This window comes from Mytilus californianus, unplaced genomic scaffold (assembly GCF_021869535.1).
Source record: "Mytilus californianus isolate M0D057914Y unplaced genomic scaffold, xbMytCali1.0.p SCAF_10, whole genome shotgun sequence".
NCBI lineage: Eukaryota > Metazoa > Mollusca > Bivalvia > Mytilida > Mytilidae > Mytilus > Mytilus californianus.
In genome coordinates this window covers 26574754-26598237 of record NW_026262582.1, presented here as the reverse complement: position 1 = coordinate 26598237, position 23484 = coordinate 26574754, and the positions used below count along the sequence as shown (strand labels likewise).

Genomic DNA, 23484 nt, shown 5'->3' with positions numbered 1-23484 from the left:
GACTCGTAATAAATATAAAAATGAGCATACGGGATTAAAAATAACTTATTTTGAGGCCTTCTAAATAATTTATTACAAATAACATTGCATTATTTTTTATAGACAGAAGAAATATTGGTAATAAAAAACAATGCGAACAACAGTTTAGTATCTTTCCTCTAATATTCATTGAATTTTATCAAAAACAACCCATCCTGATGTACAATATTATCAAAAATCAAATGGCGGTCAATAATTTTCATTAAAATAAAGACATAATTGCATTCTTATTCAACAAAAACAAAAGTGTATGCATATTTATCCTTAAACTATTAACATTTTATAAAAAGTATTTATTCAATGGCATTCAAAATAACTGATTGCCAACAACAGTGTATTATTTTTGATAAAAAGAAGAAATATTGGCATATTTAAACAATACAAATACAATTTTATTATCTTTTCTCTGATATATATCACTATTTGAAAAAAAAAAAAACCCAACCCATCCTGATGCACAAAAAGTTCTTAATTCCAATGGCGGTTCTTGATTTCCATTAAAATAAAGAAATAAATACATTCTTATTCAACTCAAACAAAAGTTTAAGTAACGTTGTCCTTATATCATTCACATTTTATACAAAATTACTTATCTAAAGACATTGATAATGACTGATTGCAACTGACGTTGCATTATTTCTCATATAAAAGAAGAAATATTTGCGTTTTTAAGCAATGCAAACAATATTTTAGTATCTTTCCCCTGAAATTCAGCATATTTTATGAAAAACAACCAATCCTGATGTACAAAAAGTACTAAAATCAAAAGGCGGTTAATAATTTGGCAAATTACATTGCATTATTTGGGATAAAAAGCTATCATTACTTGTAAAAAAGAAACAACCTATCCTGATGTACAAAAATTTATAAATTCCAATAGCGGTTCATGATTTCCATTAAAATAAAGAAATAATTGCACTATTAATCAACCCAAACAATGCTTTACATATCTTTACTGTTATATTATTTATATTTTCGTCATCTCGTGACATTAAAATGCATAATTGCTAAATAGGGTACTTATTTCAAATGATAACATATTATCTCTTTTTAGCTATACAGAAACATTCGGAACATGACATTGTTCTGCACTTATGTAATTTATTTGGCAGACAAAATAAGAAACCAATGATTAAGTAATACATATAATGCATGCATCCGACCGATCCGTGCATATAATTAATTCACTGATCGATCGCTGACCGTTGTCACGGTTACTCTCACATAGGTTATTTAACGTATCTGACGGATTCTTTGGGTCATCGATCATCGATTATTCATCGATTAGTCAAACATCCATTACCGATCATTCACCGATCAGTCAAGTTCCCGTTAAACAGTAACGCCTAATGTTGCAAGTACTGTAGTATAGATACATGCATTGGTTCAATAATATCGATAACATTGAAACTACAAAAACATACATGTTTTTATATTCAGTGTATCACTTCAATTAATATTTTTTGGTTTTTGTTACATATATGATAACTAAAACACGAGGTTTCCATCTATTTACTACACACATCCTATAAGCTGTAGTTTGTAAACGTTACATCCGGCTTTATTTCACTTGTATCGTTACAATCATTGCCAAGTTGAGAATACTTAAGTGGTCTAAAGAAATATTGGCATATTTAAACAATGCAAATACAATTTTATTATCTTTTCTCTGATATATATCACTATTTGAAAAAAAACCGACCCATCCTGATGTACACAAAGTTCTAAATTCCAATGGCGGTTCTTGATTTCCATTAAAATAAAGAAATAAATACATTCTTATTCAACTCAAACAAAAGTTTAAGTATCTTTGTCCTTATATTATTCACATTTTATACAAAATTACTTATCTAAAGACATTGATAATGACTGATTGCAACTGACGTTGCATTATTTCTGATATAAAAGAAGAAATATTTGCATTTTTAAGCAATGCGAACAATATTTTAGTATCTTTTCCCTGAAATTCAGCATATTTTATGAAAAACAACCAATCGTGATGTACAAAAAGTACTCAAATCAAAAGGCGGTTAATAATTTGGTAAATTGCATTGCATTATTTGGGATAAAAAGCTATCATTATTTGTAAAAAAAACCCAACCTATCCTGATGTACAAAATTTATAAATTCGAATAGCGGATCATGATTTCCATTAAAATAAAGAAATAATTGCACTCTCAATCAACCCAAACAAAGCTTTACATATCTTTACTGTAATATAATTTTCATTTTCATCATCTCGTAACATTAAAATGCACAATTGCTAAATAGGGTACTTATTTCAAATGATAACATATTATCTCTTTTTAGCTATACAGAAACATTCGTAACATGACAATGTTCTGCACTTATGTAATTTATTTGGCAAACAAAATAAGAAACCAATAATTGAGTAATACATATAATGCATGCATCGTCCCCCGTGCATATATTTAATTCACTGATCGATCGCTGACCGTTGTCACGGTTACTCTCACATAGGTTATTTAACGTATCTGACGGATTCTTTGGGTCATCGATCATCGATTATTCATCGATTAGTCAAACATCCATCACCGATCATTCACTGATCAGTCAAGTTCCCGTTAAACAGTAACGCCTAATGTTGCAAGTACTGTAGTATAGATACATGCATTGGTTCAATAATATCGATAACATTAAAATTACAAAAAAATTCATATGTTTTTATATTCAGTGTATCACTTCAATTAATATTTTTTGGTTTTTGTTACATATATGATAACTAAAACACGAGGTTTCCATCTATTTACTACACACATCCTATAAGCTGTAGTTTTTAAGCTGTAGTTTTTAAACGTTACATTCGGCTTTATTTCACTTGTATCGTTACTATCATTGCCAAGTTGAAAAAACTTAAGTGGTCTAAAGAAATATTGGCATATTTAAACAATACAAATACAATTTTATTATCTTTTCTCTGATATATATCACTATTTGAAAAAAAACCCGACCCATCCTGATGTACAAAAAGTTCTAAATTCCAATGGCGGTTCATGATTTCCATTAAAATAAAGAAATAAATACATTCTTATTCAACTAAAACAAACGTTTAAGTATCTTTGTCCTTATATTATTCACATTTTATACAAAATTACTTATCTAAAGCCATTGATAATGACTGATTGCAACTGACGTTGCATTATTTCTCATATAAAAGAAGAAATATTTGCATTTTTAAGCAATGCGAACAATATTTTAGTATCTTTTCCCTGAAATTCATCATATTTTATGAAAAACAACCAATCCTGATGTACAAAAAGTACTAAAATCAAAAGGCGGTTAATAATTTGGCAAACTACATTGCATTATTTGGGATTTGTGCACACTATATATTTAGTGTATTTGTAAAGGTCCCAACGGACCTGCGTAGTATATACATAGATCGATAAACTGTTTTAATGAATATCAATATAGGTGAGATGTTATTATGTGACAACTACCTTACAGAGTCTTGAATAACGTTAATGTAAGCATCATTTTCAAAACAAGTTTTAAGTGAAACAAATGTCCAAAAATGCAACATACATTATATTTGAGATGTGTTCTCCTTTCAGATACAAAACTTATCATCATTTTTGTCTGTTACTGTGGGAAAAAATGATTTGTTTTATCAGTCATCCTTAGCATTTATCTACTCAAGATCAGAGAAGGCATGTACAGATTCACTTAAAGTCTTATGCACAGTAGGAAAAACAGTTCTGACAGTTGTTGATCACAAAATGTGTTCTTCTGCTGAAGGTAAATGTAAATAAACATATGTTCAATCGATAAAAATCGTTCTTAAGTTCAAGTCGGGGTAAATAAAGAATAGCCTCAAACATTAAAGCTAAAGAAGCAAAACCATCACAGCCACATCTTTTTACGTTTCATTTAGTCTAAGGGTTTTTCAATTGCATGCTCTTAAGGAAATAACACACTTACTATATGTTTCGATGTTTAATAAATGTTAATCTGACATTTACTTAATACGAAACCTGAGCAAAATGATCTAATACATCACACCGTATGTGCATTTCAATCAGATGTCTTTTGTAAGTGCTGCTCTTGAACCAAAAATTGAAAATCCCTAGTAGAAAGCTTGTTTAACTTTTACAATGTACCTTTTTATTCAAATTAAATGAGGAAAGATCGTATTATCAGTTATCTTGGGAAAATAAGCAGGGGGATTTGTTCCTATTATTCAAAGTTAGTTTGAATATATAAGATATAAACAAAGAATATTGTCTATGTAACGATTAAATCCAACCACATTTGAAATAGAAACGTCTGACATGTCTGAGGTTTTCAAAGAAAAAAAGAAAGAAAAAAGGGTGAGTTAACAATTCCATTTGACTAAAAACAATGTTCTTACAAAAATGGCAAAACCAGATCGTCCCCGTTCTTTACCTCACCCTCATCGTCAATATAAAACACAAATTAAAATTGTTTTTCCGCAGTTATGCGTGTATCAATAAGATTTTCAAAATATGTATGTACACAGTGAAAGTATTACAATCGCAATTGATTGTAAACGAAACGCAACAAATTACTCTGAGCTTTAAAGCTGCATAGCATATTTCATATCCGATGAGCCCATAATTTCTCGTACTGTAAATACAGAAAATATTGCGCGGTCTTTATTAATGCGAATAATGCGACTCGGTGAGTATTGCAATAATAGACATTTGCGGAAACTAGGTCTATACCTAGGATTACACTTAGACTTACGATTATGGTTGGCGAAAAATAAAGGGTCATCTCAAAATAGAAAAAGTACATTAGAGATACAAAGTGAAACATATATATATATATTTATGATGTAAATAAGTCTTTTCGGAGACACACTGATAGAGTGCATATGGTCACATCAGTTTTGAATGGCTGTCCTTAATGTTGCCACAAAGTCCCCATAACCTTGTATCAACTTTAATTCTCCGATGGCGCATTCAACCTCTTAACCCCTTCTGTGTAGTGTTTAATAATTCTTTTTGGGTTTTTTTAAACTTCATAGATAAATATTCTGGGAATTTTGAACAATATGTTGTTTTGTATAAGGTGTCAATACTGTCTGTTCGGATATAGGTTGTCGCTCACCAAAAAAAGCAGCGATTCATATGCTTCTCCGATAAACAGGGTACTTCTTTTTATGTTATGGTTCCTAATGTTTGTCTCCTGATTCCTGATTGTACTATAAAAATTCAGACAAGTTTGTTTATATTCGGCCATGTACTGTTCAACCTTCAGATATTTTAGATTTCAATGATAGCTTACAACATTGCTCTATTTCAAAATGTAACCGTAAAAATTGTAAAACCTGTGATATACTTATATCTGATACCCACTTTCAAAGTAACTTGACTACCAAAAGTTACAATACGCATAGTCATGATGATTTAAATTGTACTGCTTCCAATATTGTGTATGGCTTTGAATGTGCTCTTTGTGGACTGATCTACGTCGGGGAAACTCGACAAAGACTCAATTTTAGAACGAATGACAATCGGTCTAATGTTAATGATCCTAATAACAACAAATTTCTCTATAAACATTTTAATCAGCCTGACCATTCTATTGTTTCAATGAGAGTCCGGATTATAGAGAAAATATATCATTCAACAAATTACCCCATATTGAGTACACCATATCGTCTACAAAGAGAAGACTTTTAGATAAGAGAGTTGGGAACAGCCATTCCCTATGGATGCAATAACAAAATTGATGTTGGAGGTATTTTGTCTAGTCCAAGGTGTAGTACTGTCAATAAATTACAATTATTTAACACTTCCGCTCGACGAAATAGAAGTCATGGTCACAAAAATTATACACCAACTGCTGTTCACACCGTGACAATTGATAGCCTGTTATCGTCTGTTTAAAAACCTTTAGGCATTCACCATATCAGAACTAAATTATACTCCATTCCATTATCTAAACTTTATTTACTATTTCAAGAGGCCCAAAATACTTCCGTCATTGATTCTAATTCCGTTTTGTATAAATTAGTTTCAATAATCATGGACATTGCTAACCATAGACTATTCGAACCCGTAACAACTACTTCCAAAAATGAGGAAAAACGTAATTTTTTTAAAGTAGAATTCGCCAATAAAAGTTAAGATGCTATCAATATTAGCAATATTTCCCCCCAGAAATCTGTACAAAAATACTTACACCAATACAATTGCATCCAAGATTTTCAACCATAATATCATGCATAAGAGGGTTTTAGAGGCCTTTAACCTCAAAGATGTAAAATCCAAACCTCCAGATTGCTCATGTGCATCGTCAAAATACAATTATAGTCCAGCTGGTCATATTATTACTGGCGACCTTGGCATCGTTACCAATGAACAACTAAGAAGGTTGTTAGCCAAGGGACCAAAATACAGAAATTCCCCTGCCAATCAACTGGAAAAAGAACTAGATGCAGTTGAGGACTATGCTAGAAAATGGGTAAAGCGCGAACCAGACGAACCAGAACTGGACACTTTGTCTGAGTGGATCAAAGCTATTCGACCATGCATTTAGAAGCGCTTTCAGAAACTACGATGTACTATGTGCACAAGGGTTTCTAATCTATTCAAGAACCCGGAGGTTGTGGATGCTTTATCCTCTTTGCATGACAAATATGTCGTTGTTCCAGCAGATAAAGCCTCCAATAATATTGTCTTCGTATGTAAAAACCATTATTTGCAATGCCTCACAGAAGAGCTTTGAATAAACAGCACAACTGGTAATCCTACATATTCTTTAACATCATTTACAAAGGATGAAATTTTACAAAATCACAAATTTGTCCTTCTTTCATTTGGTATTAACATAAAAAAAAAACGAAGAAAATCTACCGTTATTATACTGGATACCAAAACTTCATAAAACTCCGTATAAAGAACGATACATAGCTGAATCATCAAGATGTTCAACTAAACATCTTTCTAAAGTGTTGACTACTATTCTTTCTACAGTAAAAGATGGCCTTCAAAAATATTGTGATGAAATATATTCAACCAGAAGTGTCAAATAGATGTGGATTCTAAAAAATTCTAAAGATCTACTGCTAAATCGCAGATCACAATCACTGCAATATTGCAGCAACATTAAGACCTTTGATTTTTCTACGCTTTACACTACTATTCCCCATGCTCAATTGAAAAATCTACTTCAACATCTCATTAAACAGAGCTTTTTCTATAAAAATGGGAATCGTAGATATGAATTTCTTGTTTTGGGTTATAATAATTCTTATTTTATGAAGAACCACACATATTCTATCAGAAAATACAGTGAAGATGATATTATCAAAATGCTGGACTTTTTAATCGACAATATATTTGTTGAGTTTGGAGGATTTATATCTCAACAGACAGTCGGTATTCCAATGAGTACTAATTGTGCACCCCTTTTTGTACTCGTATGAATCAGAATTCATTAAAAACCTTCTAAAAGACAAAAAGAAAAAGCACCTTGCAAAGGTCTTTAATTTTACTTTCAGATATATTGATGATGTCTATCACTGAATAACCCATATTTCAGTCAGTACTTGCTTCTCTTATATCCCAGTGAACATGAAATTAAGGATATTACTCATACAAGAAGGACTGCTTCATACCTTAATCGTTTCCTCAATAATGACACAGATGGACGATTTCACACTAAAATCTATGACAAACGGGATGATTTCAACTTCCCAATTATCAATTTCCCATTTCTCTGCAGTAACATACCCTCTGCTCTGTGGTATGATGCGTACATATCTCAATTGATACGTTATGCTCGTGCATGTTCACACTATACTGACTTCATATACAGGAGTGTGCTTCTTACGCAGAAACTGCTCCAACAGAGTTATGAGGAGGAAAGATTAAAAATGACACTCCGTAAATTTTATGGACACCATCACGAATTGGTTGATCTATAAGATGTAAACTAACTAATAACATTTTTAGCATGTCTTAGATTGTGGTTTAACATCTATGTCGTCTGTCTGCTAAGTACCAAACGTTTCCTGATTATGACTTATACGAGATTGAATTTACTTTGCTATACGACGTTCTTCGGTATTTTGTACATCCAACATTCATGTATTTATTTTTCATGTTTTTGTTATGGTTTCGGTTGAATAATGTGTTATGTCGTATCGTTTGTTGTAATTATAAAATTGCCTTTTAATACCATCATTGTCATATTCCCGAATATGACTGTCATACTGAATGTGAATTTGCATTGCTGTGCGGCGTGTCTCGGTGTTTTGTACACCCATCATTAACGATATATATTGTATTTCTGTCACGTAGTGTTTTTAGCGATATTTTTTTAACATTGTTTGGCATGCCATGAAACCAGGTTCAACCTTCCATTTTTTCTTAAAATATCCTGTACCAGGTCAGGAATATGGCAGTTGTTATCAAATAGTTCGTTTCTATGTGTGTTGGCGTTTGTGTTTGTTGCACTTCGGTGTTCCTGATGTTCCTTTGTTTTCCTTTTATAGTTGATGTGTTTCCCTCGGTTTTGGTTTGTAACCCGCATTTGTTTTTCTCTCAATCGATTTATGACTTTTAAAAACAGGTATGCTACTGTTGCCTTTATTTACCTTATTTACCTTATTTAAGTAGCAAAATCAGGAAATCTCGTTCAATGAATACTCTACAAACGGAACAATTGGTAATGACGAGAAAATGCGATAAGCAAGTTACACAATGTAATTATTAAACCAGCCGCAGCGTATTGCTTTTGAACTATCAATGTCGGGTGTCGTCCCTCTTTTACCCGATAATTGTTTTGTATCGCAACTGTTCCCGAACCGACTTAAATAGTGTGTGATATTTGTCTCAACGGCGACGAAAGTCGCAGAAAGCGAGATATAGTGTTGCTTTTCTGGCGGCAACGGCGCAGGATGCGCCACCAATTGTTAAGTGTTCTGCTGAGTCAGTTTGATAGGAACTATTTGTGATAGATCAGCATACCAGACCCACCCATGTTCATGGAAGAAAATTATCGACACCGTGGAAGAAAACGTCCATTCTGAATTAAATCCCGAGATCTCTATGAAAATTGCACAAAAACAAACAACTTTGAACCCATTGTCATTTTTTTTACTAAGCATACATATTGAATATTGTCAACATGCTCCTTAAATGATCATCGCTTTCTTAACACTAAGACTGGCTGAAAATAATTACTGTGTCCCACCTTAGCCACTGCAACAACATTTGCGAATTGTTTTTGCATGTCTCATATACAATTCATTAAATGTTGTATCATACATCGTACATTTACAGAATGTTTCACCTGGATAACACCATGTACACAAGTTAGTGTATACATATATATTCTTAAAAAACCCGTTGATCAACAAGAAAAAAATATCATAGGAATTGGACTCGTATAAATTTGACCTGTTGACACAATTTGAAATGCATTTCTGTTATTCAATAATTACTTATTTTGTGTTATATCTCGTCTTACTATTTTACCACCTTTGATAATTATTTAGTAGCAATATACCAACTTCACCTGAATATTGGATATACATTTTCTAACTCATTCGGTATTCAGGAGCTTGCAGTTTCTTCTCAGACTTCGTAAAACGTCACCAGTGTCTGAGCAGAAAGTTGATGAACCAGGGTTATGTCAAAGAACGTCTCGTCCTTTTTCTAAAAACGTTCATCGGAAGATACCAAGACCTTTTTAAAAAAAATATTCCGTATCAACTTCACAAATAATACATGATGGTTTTGATGAAAAGATTCTAGGTGTTGACGTTGTTTATCATCTTAATTACGTGTTATAGTGTTATTTTATGTGTCTTTGTAAATTATAAACGTATACTGTTTGGTCCATTTTTGGTAATGTCCTTTATGCGTGGCTCGGTACTTGTACATCCCGCCGTTGTGTTATTGTGCTGTGGTCATTTTTAGTATTCTTGTGTTTCATTTTTGCGTATGTGCTTTGTCTAAATGCCATTTTTTTTCTTTGTTGAAATATTTGTTTGTTTATATAGTGTTTGAGATTACTAGACTAGTATAACACAATGTTGACTACTGTACCCTTATTTTTGACATTTTACCTATTATGTCTGTTTGTTTTGTTCACACATTGTTGTCAATATAATAGAATTGTATGCGACTGTCATACACGTGATGGGTTTAGCTAGCTTTAAAACCAGGTTTAATCCACCATTTTCTACATAAGATAATGCCTTTACCAAGTCAGAATATGACAGTTGTTTTCCATTCGTTCGATGTTTGCGCCGTTTTGTCCTAGGTTAAAGGTTTTTTTTTTACATTGATACATCTTTTTTATTTATATTGTGTCATAGATCAAACTTATTCGTTCGGTGTATATTTACTTCTTTTTGTGTTTGTCTTTTTGATCGACTTAAGCCATTTCAATTGATATTTCATTGTGTGTCGTTTTATGTTGTAATGTTACACCACTATTTCAGGTTAGGGTGAACGTTGGCGCCTGTTAAAACGTTTAAACCTGCTGTAGTTTTATGCACCTGTCCTAAGTCAGGAGCCTGTTGTTCAGTGGTTGTCTTTTGTTGGTGTGATTCATAAGTGTTTCTCGTTTCTCGTTTTTTTTTATATAGATTAGACCGTTGGTTTTCCTGTTTGAATTGTTTTACACTAGTCATTTTGGGGCTCTTTATAGCTTGCTTTTCGGTGTGAATCAAGACTGCGTGTTGAAGGCCGTACTTTAACCTATACTTGTTTACTTTTTTACACATTGTGACATGGATGGATAGTTGTCTCATTGACACTCATACCACATCTTCTTATTTATATTTGTTTTGGAACGACGGTTTAACTTTACACTTTGAAATGACCAAAGATTTAAATGCTACCTGTAAGTGTAATCGTAGGTGTATGATAGTTTCCGCAAATGTCCTCTAAGAACTCGCATTATAATATCTAACGCATATATATGTATGAAGCTTTTTTTTATGTCGAAATAATAAATCTTGCATTTTAGTCCATTCTTAAAAAATCACAATTATACTAAATGCAAGCAATTATTTCTATATTTACCGTATTTAAATTCAGACCTCATATTCAACCCTATAAGTCTTTTTTGTTTGTTTGAATTGTACTGTTGGTCTCAAAAGCGTACTCTATCATGTCCATATTTTATTTTATCTCAAAAATCAACAGTTACACAAAACATCGAGCACTTCTATGCTGAAAGTGCTTACTAGCTTGGTAACCAGTGTTTTATATCTGCACAATATAACTCAATGTTACTGTAGTATTTGTTGTATTCTTTTTTTTTCAATTTGTATTTTTAAAACTATAAAGCATCCAATTTATGACTTGTTGAAGTCTAATTTGCCTTTAATCTGGGTTCTTTGTTAGTGTCCAGTACTTAGCATATTTTCCTATGTGTTCGAAATTTATTGATTGATTATTTATTTGGTGTTTTTCATTACTGTTGAATATCATGTGTCGGTCAGGTTGTATTGGTTGGGGAAGCTGGAGTGCCCGAAGAAAACCACCGACCTTCGGCAGGAAAACTGACAATCATTGTCATTTAAGTTTAGAGTCGAGCGCAACTGCCCCGTTCGGGACTTGAACTCACACCCTCGGTGTTGACAGGCTAGTGATACAGTAGTTAAACTACTAAGATCAATTGGCCACCGAGGCCCTGTATTTGAAATGAAAATCTGTGATCGATTTGAAACCCCGAAGAACCAACGTTAATTTCACAAACTACTTAGATTGACATTCACTATTTTTTTTTCAATTTCAGGTAAAGAGTCATTTCTGCTATTCATTATAGTGATTACTATTGTTGCTGTTATACTCATATTAACCACAGGCATCGTATGTGTGCGAAAAGGTATGTCGTTAATTAAGTATTCCGTTTCTATGTATGTTGGCGTTTGTTTTTGTTGCAGTTCAGTGTTTCTGTTGTTCCGTTATTTTCCTCTGATAGTTGATGTGTTTCCCTCGGTTTTAGTTTATAACCCGGATTTGTTTTCGCTTGATCGATTTATGACTATTGAACAGCGGTTTACTTCTGTTGCCTTTAATAATTGATCTAAAAATGATGTTCCCTATTTCCGTAATATTTGAGTAGAAATGATAATGGACGAGTAGTGGTTTCACTAATTGACCATCGGATAGTTGGTAATACTACTGTTCGTTATGTTTTAAAACAGATATGTCTACCCAACAAGTTTACGGTCTATTCCATAAAGAAAAATATTTTCATATTGTATAGAATCTATTAAAAGTAAATTTGGATGACGCATTTGCAATGTTATCTGATTATCAGCATGCATTCTTTAAAGAATTTATTGGTTTCTAAATAATTATTTGAATAGCCCGTGCGGTTTGTGTTTATTAAACATGTTAAAAAATAAACTTAAAATTCGTATGTAGAACGTAGAATTGACAAAAAAAAACCAAATGTTAAGTAGAAAAGTAATTTACTTTTTCAGTATTCATAAACTGTACATGACTGAAATATATTTGTGCATCACTGTACACATTTCATGATTTCACTTATTATTTAAATGTTAAAACAGAATAGAAGCATATTAAACATACATGTTAGACATAAGTTGTTTATATTTTCATCACTTCACACATTGTACAAATGTAATTTTAAAAGGTTTTTGTCATATCAATTTCCATTGATTTCCAGCTTTATCAAATTGGAGAGAACATCACAGAGACAAGACGACTGAAGAAGAAATCAGTTTAAATCATCCAATTCACAACCAGTTATAAGCGAAATTCCTAGATATTTGTAGTTCGATTTGGCATGTAGTTTTGAATTTGGTCAACATATACAAAGTCGTCTTCACTGCTGCTTCTTTCGCTGCCATTATCGGTACTATTTCTTAGGCTGCTGATATTAGGAAGGAATGCAGTAAGTGCTGAAACGTCCACATCTGCGTAGTGTATTCTGTCTTCTAAACCGAGTATGCGCACTTCATTTGTAGATGAGGAAGGTTGAAACACTACATCTGCATAGTTAAGCTGGCCATCCTGCAATGAAAAATATTTTTTTCTTATTCTCAAACCACAAATATTCAGATACATGTAGTAAAGTATGCTTTTATGCTGTATAGGGATTAAATAATGTTGCCTTGAAACAGACCACCTACGGACCCATAAAAAGTATCAGAAAGGGTTCCTTCTCTTTCATACAAAGAGAGCATGACTGTCGCCATATGTGAGAAATCCGTTTCAACGTCCAAAATCAGATCAGACGTGACTACGTATCTATACAGATCAAACCGCCAAATGGACGCCCCTTTTTAGCATGTTTTGGTACCGGCAGACGAAAAAAATCCAGACGACCATATGTTTAAACCCAAGTCAACTGTGTGGGTATACTGTACGCATTCGCTGTTTTATTAGCTTCATTTTTCATAAACAAAAATGAACACAAACATAAATAATAATTTTTTTTTAAATGACTGCCGTTGTATTATAGAAATATCAAAATAATTCGATATTATATCCCTCCATACTATTTAATATGTACTTAATTCCAGAGAATGAGCAAATACATCTGTGAAATTACTTCAAAACATATCACCAATACAATAATCCGGTGCTCCTGAATGTCAGGGTTATTGAACAAAAGTTTAAAATTGCACTTGTGTATTGCTGCATTATGCATTATGCATGCAGACAGGTATGAATGCTGAATGATAAACATGCAGACACATATGTTTGGATTGAGGACGTTGAATTCGATATTTCTTGTTAAGAAAGTTTCATTTTAAAACCCTTGTAAAACAATTTTTATGGGTTCGTAAGTGGCATTTTGTTTGACATATTTTTATGCAGAATTCCCTCCTTTCGTCCAATCGATCTACTGTGTCGTTTCTTTACTTATTATTTTTAATTTGATCTCGTCCTGAATATACATAAAATACATATTGATTATATTGCTATAACATATTCGGCACTTAGGAGGGTTCCTAACACATTTGTATACTGCACTTTCTCATAAAATAGCACACAACATAAATAAGAAAAATAATGTAGATAAAATTTTAAAAACAATGAAAGAAATGTTACCGTTGACCATGAACATTACATAGATATAAATTCTACAATTATGAAGTAAATATTACCGTTAACTCTTGGTTTTGTTGTTGGTTGTACATTCTTGTGTCAGGCCCTGTAAAAATAACTAAGATTAATATCGTGGCTGTTTTCTTGTCATTCAGATACATTTAAGTCTCGAATATAATTTATCATTAAAAGCCAACAGAAATGAGGATTTTGTCAATTTGACGGATAAATTCTCCCATTAAGTCGATAAAATGTTAAATGTAACAATTAGTATTAAAAATTAAAAAAGGTCTTTTTGAAATTTTATTTGGATGTAAAAATGATAAATGCGTTAAACGAAGCATATTTTGTATTCCGCGCGTCATAATCAAAATGTGATTTATCGAAGGAACGTTTGAAAATCATTTCTGATAAAATCTGATATTATTGGCCTCCGCGCGTCGGATCGCGGTGGATAAGGTAATGATTCCATTCAATTCCGTCCGTCTGTCCTTCCCTCCAACATTTTTTACGGTTGTAAGGGACTTTGACCATTTACTTTTAGTTTAGTATTGTAACCTCGACACCTTGTGAACGCAACTTCTCTGAGTCAGATTAACAGAAAGCTCTAATATTTGGTACTATTATGTGCCACAATGTGTAATTGATCATATTATACTGGCAGTTTGATCCATCATTTATAGCTCACCGGGGCCCGAAGGGCCCCATTTGAGCTTATGCCATCACTTTGCGTCCGTCGTCGTCCGTCGTCTGTCGTCGTCGTCTGTCGTCTGTCGTCGTCTGTCGTCGTCGTCTACCGTCGTCTGTCGTCGTAAACTATTTCAAAAATCTTCTTCTCTGAAACAACTGGGCCAAATACCTTCAAACTTTAAGTAAATGTTCCTTAGGGTATCTAGTTTATAAATTGTATCCGAAGTTTTGATCCATTGACAAACATGGTCGCCATGGCTAAACATAGAACATAGGGGTCAAATGCAGTTTTTGGCTTATATCTCAAAAACTAAAGCTTTTAGAGCAAATCTGACATGAGGTAAAATTGTTCAGTTGGTCAAGATCTATCAGCTCTAAAATTTTCAGACGAATCAAACAACCCATTTTTGGGTTGCTGCCACTGAATTGGTGGTTTTAACAAAATTTTGCAGTTTTTTGTTATTATTTTGTTATTATTTTGAATATTATTATAGATATATATAAACTGTAAGCAGCAATAATGTTCAGCAAAGTAAGATCTACAAAAAAGTTGATATGACCATAATTGTCAATTGACCCCTTAAGGAGTTATTGCCCTTTAAAGACAATTTTACACAATTTGTTCATCAAGTTTGCTAACATTTAAAAATCTTCTCCTCTGAAACTACTAGGCCAATTACCTTCAAACTTTAACTAAATGTTCCTTAGGGTATCTTGTTTATAAAGTGTATCCGAAGTTTGTATCCATCGACAAACATTGCCGCCATGGCTAAAAATAGAACATAAGGGTCAAATGCAGTTTTTGGCTTATATCTCAAAAACTAAAGCTTTTAGAGCAAATCTGACATGAGTAAAATTGTTCAGTTGGTCAAGATCTATCAGCTCTGAAATTTTCAGACAAATCGAACAACCCATTGTTGGTGTGCTGCCACCAAATTGGTAGTTTTAACAAAATTTTGCAGTTTTTTGTTATTATTTTGAATATTATTATAGATATATATTAACTGTAAGTAGCAATAATGTTCAGCAAATTAAGATCCACAAAAAAGTTAAATGACCAAAATTGTCAATTGACCCCTTAAGGAGTTATTGCCCTTTAAAGACAATTTTACACAATTTGTTCATCAAGTTTGCTAACATATAGAAATCTTCTCCTCTGAAATGCAGGTGAGCGATTCAGGCTCTTGAGAGCCTCTTGTTTATGAGAGTTATGGGATTAAGCCTTTTTTTTCAAGTACGATGAAAACAACACATTGTGAACGCAACTCTTCTGAGACCAGATGACAGAAATCTCTAATACTTGGTACTATTATTTGCCATTATGTGTAGTTTACCACAATGTACCGTCATTTTGATTTGAACATTTCAAATAGTGTTATGGGACTTGAACCATTTGCTTGAGTTTGGTAACAGAACCTTGTGAAGGCAGCTCCTCTGAGACCAATTTACAGAAAACTCTCATATTTGGTACTATTGTTTACCACCATTTGTAATGATCAAATTATACTGGCAGTTTGATCCATCATTTTTTATGAGAGTTATGGGACTTAGCCTATTTTTCTCAAGTACGTTGACAACAACACATTGTGAACGAAACTCTTTAAAGACCAGATGACAGAAAGCTCTAATACTTGGTACTATTGTTTGCCATTATGTGTAGTTAACCACAATGTACCACCATTTTGATTTGAACATTTTAAAAGGTGTTATGGAACTTTTACCATTTGCTAGATTTTGGCAACAGAAAATTGGGAAGGCAATTATTTCGAGATACGATTCTTTTCTTTTTTGATTTCAAACAGCAATATTGATTAACTTATTCGTAGCCACAAATTGCAATTTGTAAATGTTTGACTTCTTAACTTGCCGTTTTTCTTAAACTAAACATCACAGTTACGATGTAAGCCACTTGAGCGAGATGAGCGATGGGTGATCATGCAATTTTTATTTAAAATATTCAAAAGATTAAACTGTTCGTACGAACAGTTTATCAAGTTGTTGAAATGATATAAAAATATATGTATAAACGATTTTAAAAGATATACAAACGATTTTAAAGATCGTTTACACATTTGTTTAAACTTAACAAATCGATTTGAATATTTGTTCAAACGATTTAAAGAAATCTACATTTTTAAAGACACGAATTCGCCGTTGTAGTGTTGATATTATTACCCACAAATACTGACAACCGATCATAGTTATTGCGGTTTGTTAGCTGTGTTTCATAAATAATGGTGATAATGTAGAAAATTTTTGTTAATTAAATAAAAAAAAAATGTCGCACTTGTAATAATAACATTATCTTATTATTTCACGACTATGGTTTGTTCTTTGCATTAATTGTGTTGACTTAACATGATAAAAAATCTCGATTCCAATAAACCACACATCAACATCACAATAGCTCACTGGGACATACTTGGTTTATAGGGAGAAAAGTCTTTAAATTCGCAACACGTAGTCGGTGAACAGCTTTTTAACACACATGTGAACCAGAAGTGATAATATTTGTCATTAAAAAGCTAAAGCAATGTTTGTGAACAAGTTAGATAAAACGTACTACTAATTTGTATTAGTTACGTCTCTTAATTTAGGTCTACCATCCTTTATGTAAGAATGCAGAACATGGTTCATTATAACAATTATATATGTAGAAAATATGTATACCCACTGTGTCAAAAAGAGTTTTAAGGTTCATAGAAAACGTAAAATATATTCTATGAAAACAACCCTAATATAATAAACTTAAAATAAGGGAACAAATTGTGATAGACAGTTACATTTCTGCAAATGAATGGCTATTTTTTCAAATTTCAGAAATTGCAATTCAAAACTTCTAAACACAAAAATAACATTTTATTTCACTGATAACTGTAACTCATCTACTAAATTATAATAACACAGATTGTGTCATTGTGTTGTCATAGCCACATTGTTTGTACCTGTTAATGTGATGTCATCCATCAATTGCTGTTGTGGTGTCTGTGAAACGCTGGATTCATTATTCTGAACATATCTTGATTGGTATAAAACATTTTCAACTGATTCTGACTGCCCTTAAATGTTTCAAAGTAGGATAAAAATGTTGATTACTTTACAAGTCGATCTTGAGATTTATTCTCACATTATTTTAAAAGTAATAAATTACATCAAAAGTACAATAAATGATATCCACTTGTAAAAGAAACAAACACTGTCGTGTTGATTTAACACGGGCATATGTATCACATACCATTAAAATTTACCCCGGAAAATATCAGCGGTAAAACATGACGAATCAACGAACTGTACGCATGGCTTTGAACTATTCAGATTTTAAATATATCGGAAGTAAACTTGTTCGGATGGCAAGCGATAATACGATGGCAAAACATTCAAATATAAACACCATGAAAAGATTAAACAATATAAATCAAAGACATATTGATTACCTTTTTTACCTGTTAAAATAGTTTTCCGACTTGCAACTATAAGTTACATTTTTAAAAGCTCCGTTACTAAAGATCGTGATAAATAAAGGATTTGTTACTCTCGTTTATTTTTTAATATTTTTGCTGTTTGTGTTTGATTTGATTTTATTGTGTTTTTTTACGGATTTTTGATTTGGTTGAAATTGCTTTTTTCTTTTTCTGTCTATTCATTGAATTTTGTATTATTTTGAAATTACTTCTCTATAATAACACACCTTCTACAACTTCGCTCTCCTCTTCAACAGTTCTAAAATACAATAACGCATACGTTTAAAGATTGATTGTATGTTCCTCAACGTCACATACATTTAACGTGTATAGTTATTTTTTTTTCATGAGTTACATATGAAGCTTTAAAATTAAACGACAAAATATGTTGTGTAAATTTGGTCAATTTTATTTGGAAGAATTCGAGCGTAAGATTCGTTTTATTCAGCCGATCAAATCGAAAAAGTTAAATTTGCCTTAACATTTGAACATCTGTTTATCTTCGTGTATTATAACAAAGTTACAAAAAACAATATGTACTTTTATTAAAAATTCTATCGTCTAACAACTGCTAATCTGTTTTCTTAATAAGAATGTAATTAATCCCTTCATTTGATGAGTTTCAGTTTGCATATACAGATGGGTGAAGTCCTAACCTTGAAAAGCGGACTTGGTCGTAAGACTGTTTTAATAATTGCCAAAAACTTTATACATGTCCGCTACTATTAAAAGTTAACTTCGAAACCAGTCCTGTAATAAGTTAACTTTGATGTTGACAACTCCGATCGAACCATACCTGAACTCCATTTAATTTTGGTTGGTCTGCTCAACACTAAGTTAACTTGTAACCAGGACCGCTCTACATCGATTTATAAAATATTTTTAAATGTCTTTCTTTCTTGATATAAACAATACAGATGACATACTTTTGTAATTAAGTACGCATAAAACTTGGCTTGTAATACAAATTTCGACGTGATCTATAAAATTGAGTATGGAAATGGGGAATGTGTCAAAGAGACAACAACACGACCATAGAGCAGACAACAGCTGAAACCACCAATAGGTCTTCAATGCAGCGAGAAACTCCCGCACCCGGCTGGCCCTTCAGCTGGCCCCTAAAGAAATATGTATACTAGTTCAGTGATAATGGACGTCATACTAAACTCCAAATTATACACAGGAAACTAAAATTAAAAATGATACCAGACTGACAAAGGCCAGAGGCTCCTGACTTGGGACAGGCGCAAAAATGCGGCGGGGTTAAACATGTTTTTTGAGATCTCTACCCTCCCCAATACCTCTAGCCAGTGTAGAAAAAACAAACGCACAACAGTACGCACAGTAAACTCAGTATAAGAGAAGTCCGAGTCCGATGTCAGAATAGGAAACAAAAGAAAATAAACAAAATGACAATAATACACAAATAAGAACAGACTACTAGCAGTTACTGACATGCCAGCTCCAAACCTCAATTAAACTGATTGAAAGATTATGTCTTCATCATATGAATATCAGTCACAATCACTCCTGTTAGGGGTTTATTATTATACCGTCTTAAAATATATGAGAAGAACATAACCCGTGTCATGCCAACAACTGGTTTTAGAATAGATGTGTTTAATTCCGATGTAAAGACCCTATAAGTGAATCAATATTAAAGCCAAAATATGCAATCTTTAATGACCTGACAACAGTATCGTAACTATATCCCTTTTTAATAAGTCTGTTTAAAGGTTTTGTTAGCTTTTGAGGTAAATACTGACATTTTTGTGCTTTGTGACAAGGGAAAGTCACCATCTAAAAATGGATAATTAACGATAGGAAATGAAAAATCATCTCTGTTATCATCAATTTTTGTATTAAGCTTCCCGTTAATGATATAGATATCAAGATCGAGGAAAGTACAGTGGGCATTGTTAGTATTAGCTTTATTTAAAGTAAGTTCAACAGGATAAATTTCTTTAGTATACATACTGAAGTCGTCATTATTGAGAGCCACTATATCATCCAAATATCTAAAAGTATTGTTTAATTTTTGTATCAGATGTTGTTTTGATGGATCTTTGCTGATTTTAGTCATAAATTGTAACTCATAACAATACAAAAACAGGTCCGCAATAAGTGGTGCACAGTTAGTCCCCATTGAAATTCCGATAACTTGACGATATACGGAATCTCCAAAGCGAACAAAAATGTTATCAAGTAAAGATTCAAGAGCAGATATAGTATCAAAGCATGTCCAATTGACATAGTTCTTTTGTTTGTTGCTACTAAAAAATGACCTAAAAGAGTTTGAACATATGTATTCGCATTCCGACTTTTTAAATGCCCATTTAGTTAGGTATGTGAATTTTTTCTTAATAAGAATATGAGACAAAGTGGTATATAGGGTAGAAAAATCAAAACTTTGAACAGATTCAAAATCACCAATATATGCATGCAATTTATCAAGTACTTCCAACGAGTTTTTGACACTCAAAAGTAATTAATTCCACTATTTTCAAAGGCCTTATTTGAACAATTTATTATCAGGTTTTTGATTGTACCAAGTGTACTAGTAAGTAGAATAGACAATTTAGTAGTGGAACAATGACTTGAAGACGAAATAAATCTATATTTGTAAAGTGATTTGTGTAGCTTCGGAATCCAGTATATATGTTGGGACTGTCATTGTATTTGGTTCTGCTTGTAAAGAAGTAGCTAATAGTTTATGTTTGTTACAGATATCCTTTTCTGAAAATGAAGTCAGTTGGAATGTTGGTGAATTCGTGATTTCCTTTTGCAGAACCTCAATGTAAAATATACGTCAAACTATAATGATAATATTAGCAGCTTTATCAGCCGGGACAAAAACAAATTCCTTGGCCAGTTCTTTTAGTTTATGTTTGATACGAGAAATAGGATTTTTATGGTTTTTGTTAAGAGTAAAATGTTCTTTAAAATGTTGTATACGTATATCAACTATCTTCATTACTGAAATAAAAAAAGAGTCTTTTTTGTCAGCTTTTTCCCGTTTTATCCATTTCAAACAGTGAGCACGAAGTGAGTCGGGGATGATATTACGACACTCATTCCAATTAATAATTGACGGGGGACGATATTTAGGTCCTTTACTGAGGAATGATTTTAACTCTCGGTCGCGAACGATGTTAAGGTCTCCTGTTATAACATGGGAAATGGGGCAATAAGTGTATTCGGAATTACTACAATTACATGACGTAGGTGTATTTTCACTGATATTTACATCTTTACAGGCTTGGCTATAATTAAACACAAATTTCCGGGTAGATTTCTTGTAAATTTAACAAATAAGAGGGAGTTCAGTATTATCAAAATATCCAGGAATTTGTTCTTTAACAGAATGGTCGTTAAAAATACCGGCAGTATTTACAAAATCAAAACCTTTATTGACATTACTTTATTTTAATAAAATGTTTTTTATGATCTTCAAGGCGATCAATTTTGGGAAACAGTTTAGAATAACAATATTCCATTATAATTTTAACGAATTCATACTTAGGACTGCAATATGAAATTGTGTTGCAATCCTCTAAAATTTTATTTAATTTATTTATAGGTAAAGAACAGAGCCTGGTTAATAGATAATGTCTGCCGTTGTTTTTTGAAATAGAAATTAGGTCCGAGATATTTGTATGGTTGGTCCGAAATTTTCTTTGATTGCGATTTTGTCTACGCCCATGAGAACGGTTTTTACGAACAGTTTTAGAAACTATATCCAAAATGTTAACATAATTTGTTCTTGATATATTACCAATTCCCATGATATTATCATTAAGACCTTTTTATAAATAGAAAACGATATTTGTTACACTGGTAATGTGCATTTAATATATATTTCAATACATATCATATTCTGCAAGTCGTATATATAAAATGTTTAAGTTCGGATATGTTTTAAAATAAAGCATTAATCTTAAAAACTTGGTTATCAGATATAATCGATTATATGCAAACGTATTTTCAGGCGTTGTTAAAACTGTCATTGTCATTATATTCCGTATTATAAGCTTAGATAGTACTGTTATATAAGAAATCTTATAGTTTTTTGAATGCGGAATAATAATAAGATAAACACAGGGTAAAACATCATCTGTCAGAAACTGTTCTAAAGGTGTTATGAGAACTGTTCTAGAGATTGTTCCAAAACAGTTCTCCTTACATTTCATGACAGATTTGAATAGAGGCGAGCACTGATCCAAGCAGTATATACGACCGAATGTACAAACATATTTTTTATAAATTAACATATATTACTACTTACACGTCATTGTTTCTGTCTTTCATGAAAACTACAAAAGACATATTCTGTTATATAATTAATTCTGATAAATGTATAGAACATATAAGAAAATACACATATGCATTATGTTATATAGAAAGGAGAGGTGATTAATAGCTAACATGCATTTTGTTTCTTTCTTTGATATACAAATGATGTATGCTCTGTCGCTTTGATTTCATGTCAAAATTGCAAAATCCAAAAATCTCAAGGAAACAACTCGCTTCAACAATAGAGCTACATGTACTAGATATATAGTTTTGTTTATACTTACAAACACATTTAATAAAAAGTGGTACGAGTAGCAATGTCAAAGTTACTGACAATACAATGATTGCTGTCTGTGGAGCTGTTCGTTTTGAATTCTCTCTTGACCCTGGAAAAAACCAAACTTTTATTTTTCTTTTTAGTATTTTAAATGATGTCTATTTAAATTACTCGAATTTTGTAAAACATATCCATATACTAATGTCGCATATATTAACAGAATACATAATAAAGGGCGTATGTATATGTTTACGTTTTGTGCACACAAAACTTAAAATCATATGAAAACCTCAAAAGAACCAATTTTGAAATCTGTAATCGAAACCCAATATTTTTTTTATTTGAAACCAAATTAAGTATCCTATAAATCCAACAAAAAGATAGTTACAAGGCTCTGCAAGTTTACTTAGATACAATCGACTATAATTAGAAAAATACATGTTCTAAAAAACAACATGTTCTAAACTTAATATATATATCAAACATGTTCTAAACTATAATTTGAAAAATACATGTTCTAAAAAACAACATGTTCTAAACTTATAATATATATGGAAGATCGAATACTGCATTCGAACTGTCTTTCGAGGTACATTATGAAAAAAAAAAAAAAAATTGGATATGTGATATGATTGCTAATGAGACAACTATCCACCAAAGTTCGTATTAAGAGCATGTAAGAAATCAT

General features: G+C 32.0%; 2 protein-coding genes across 3 annotated transcripts in view; one reads left to right on the top strand and one right to left on the bottom strand.

The window, feature by feature from the left end:
- The window catches only part of LOC127717861 (uncharacterized), a 38534-nt gene extending 25423 nt beyond the window's left edge, over nt 1-13111 (top strand). For both annotated transcript variants that reach the window (XM_052223723.1, XM_052223722.1), the window contains exons 4-6: nt 3615-3798; nt 11788-11877; nt 12688-13111. In XM_052223723.1, the coding sequence (XP_052079683.1) occupies nt 3615-3798; nt 11788-11877; nt 12688-12773 (360 nt within the window). In that variant the 3' untranslated portion in view covers nt 12774-13111. The remainder of the gene's footprint in view (nt 1-3614; nt 3799-11787; nt 11878-12687) is intronic.
- Nucleotides 12783-22898, bottom strand: LOC127717862 (uncharacterized). The gene is made up of 6 exons (XM_052223724.1): nt 22804-22898; nt 22512-22539; nt 18454-18485; nt 17711-17824; nt 14135-14181; nt 12783-13034 (listed from the first exon to the last, which is right to left on the bottom strand). The coding sequence occupies exons 2-6, from the start codon at nt 22532-22534 to the stop codon at nt 12783-12785; spliced, it is 468 nt and encodes a 155-aa protein (XP_052079684.1). The 5' UTR covers nt 22535-22539; nt 22804-22898.
- Nucleotides 22899-23484: the final 586 nt, after the last annotated feature.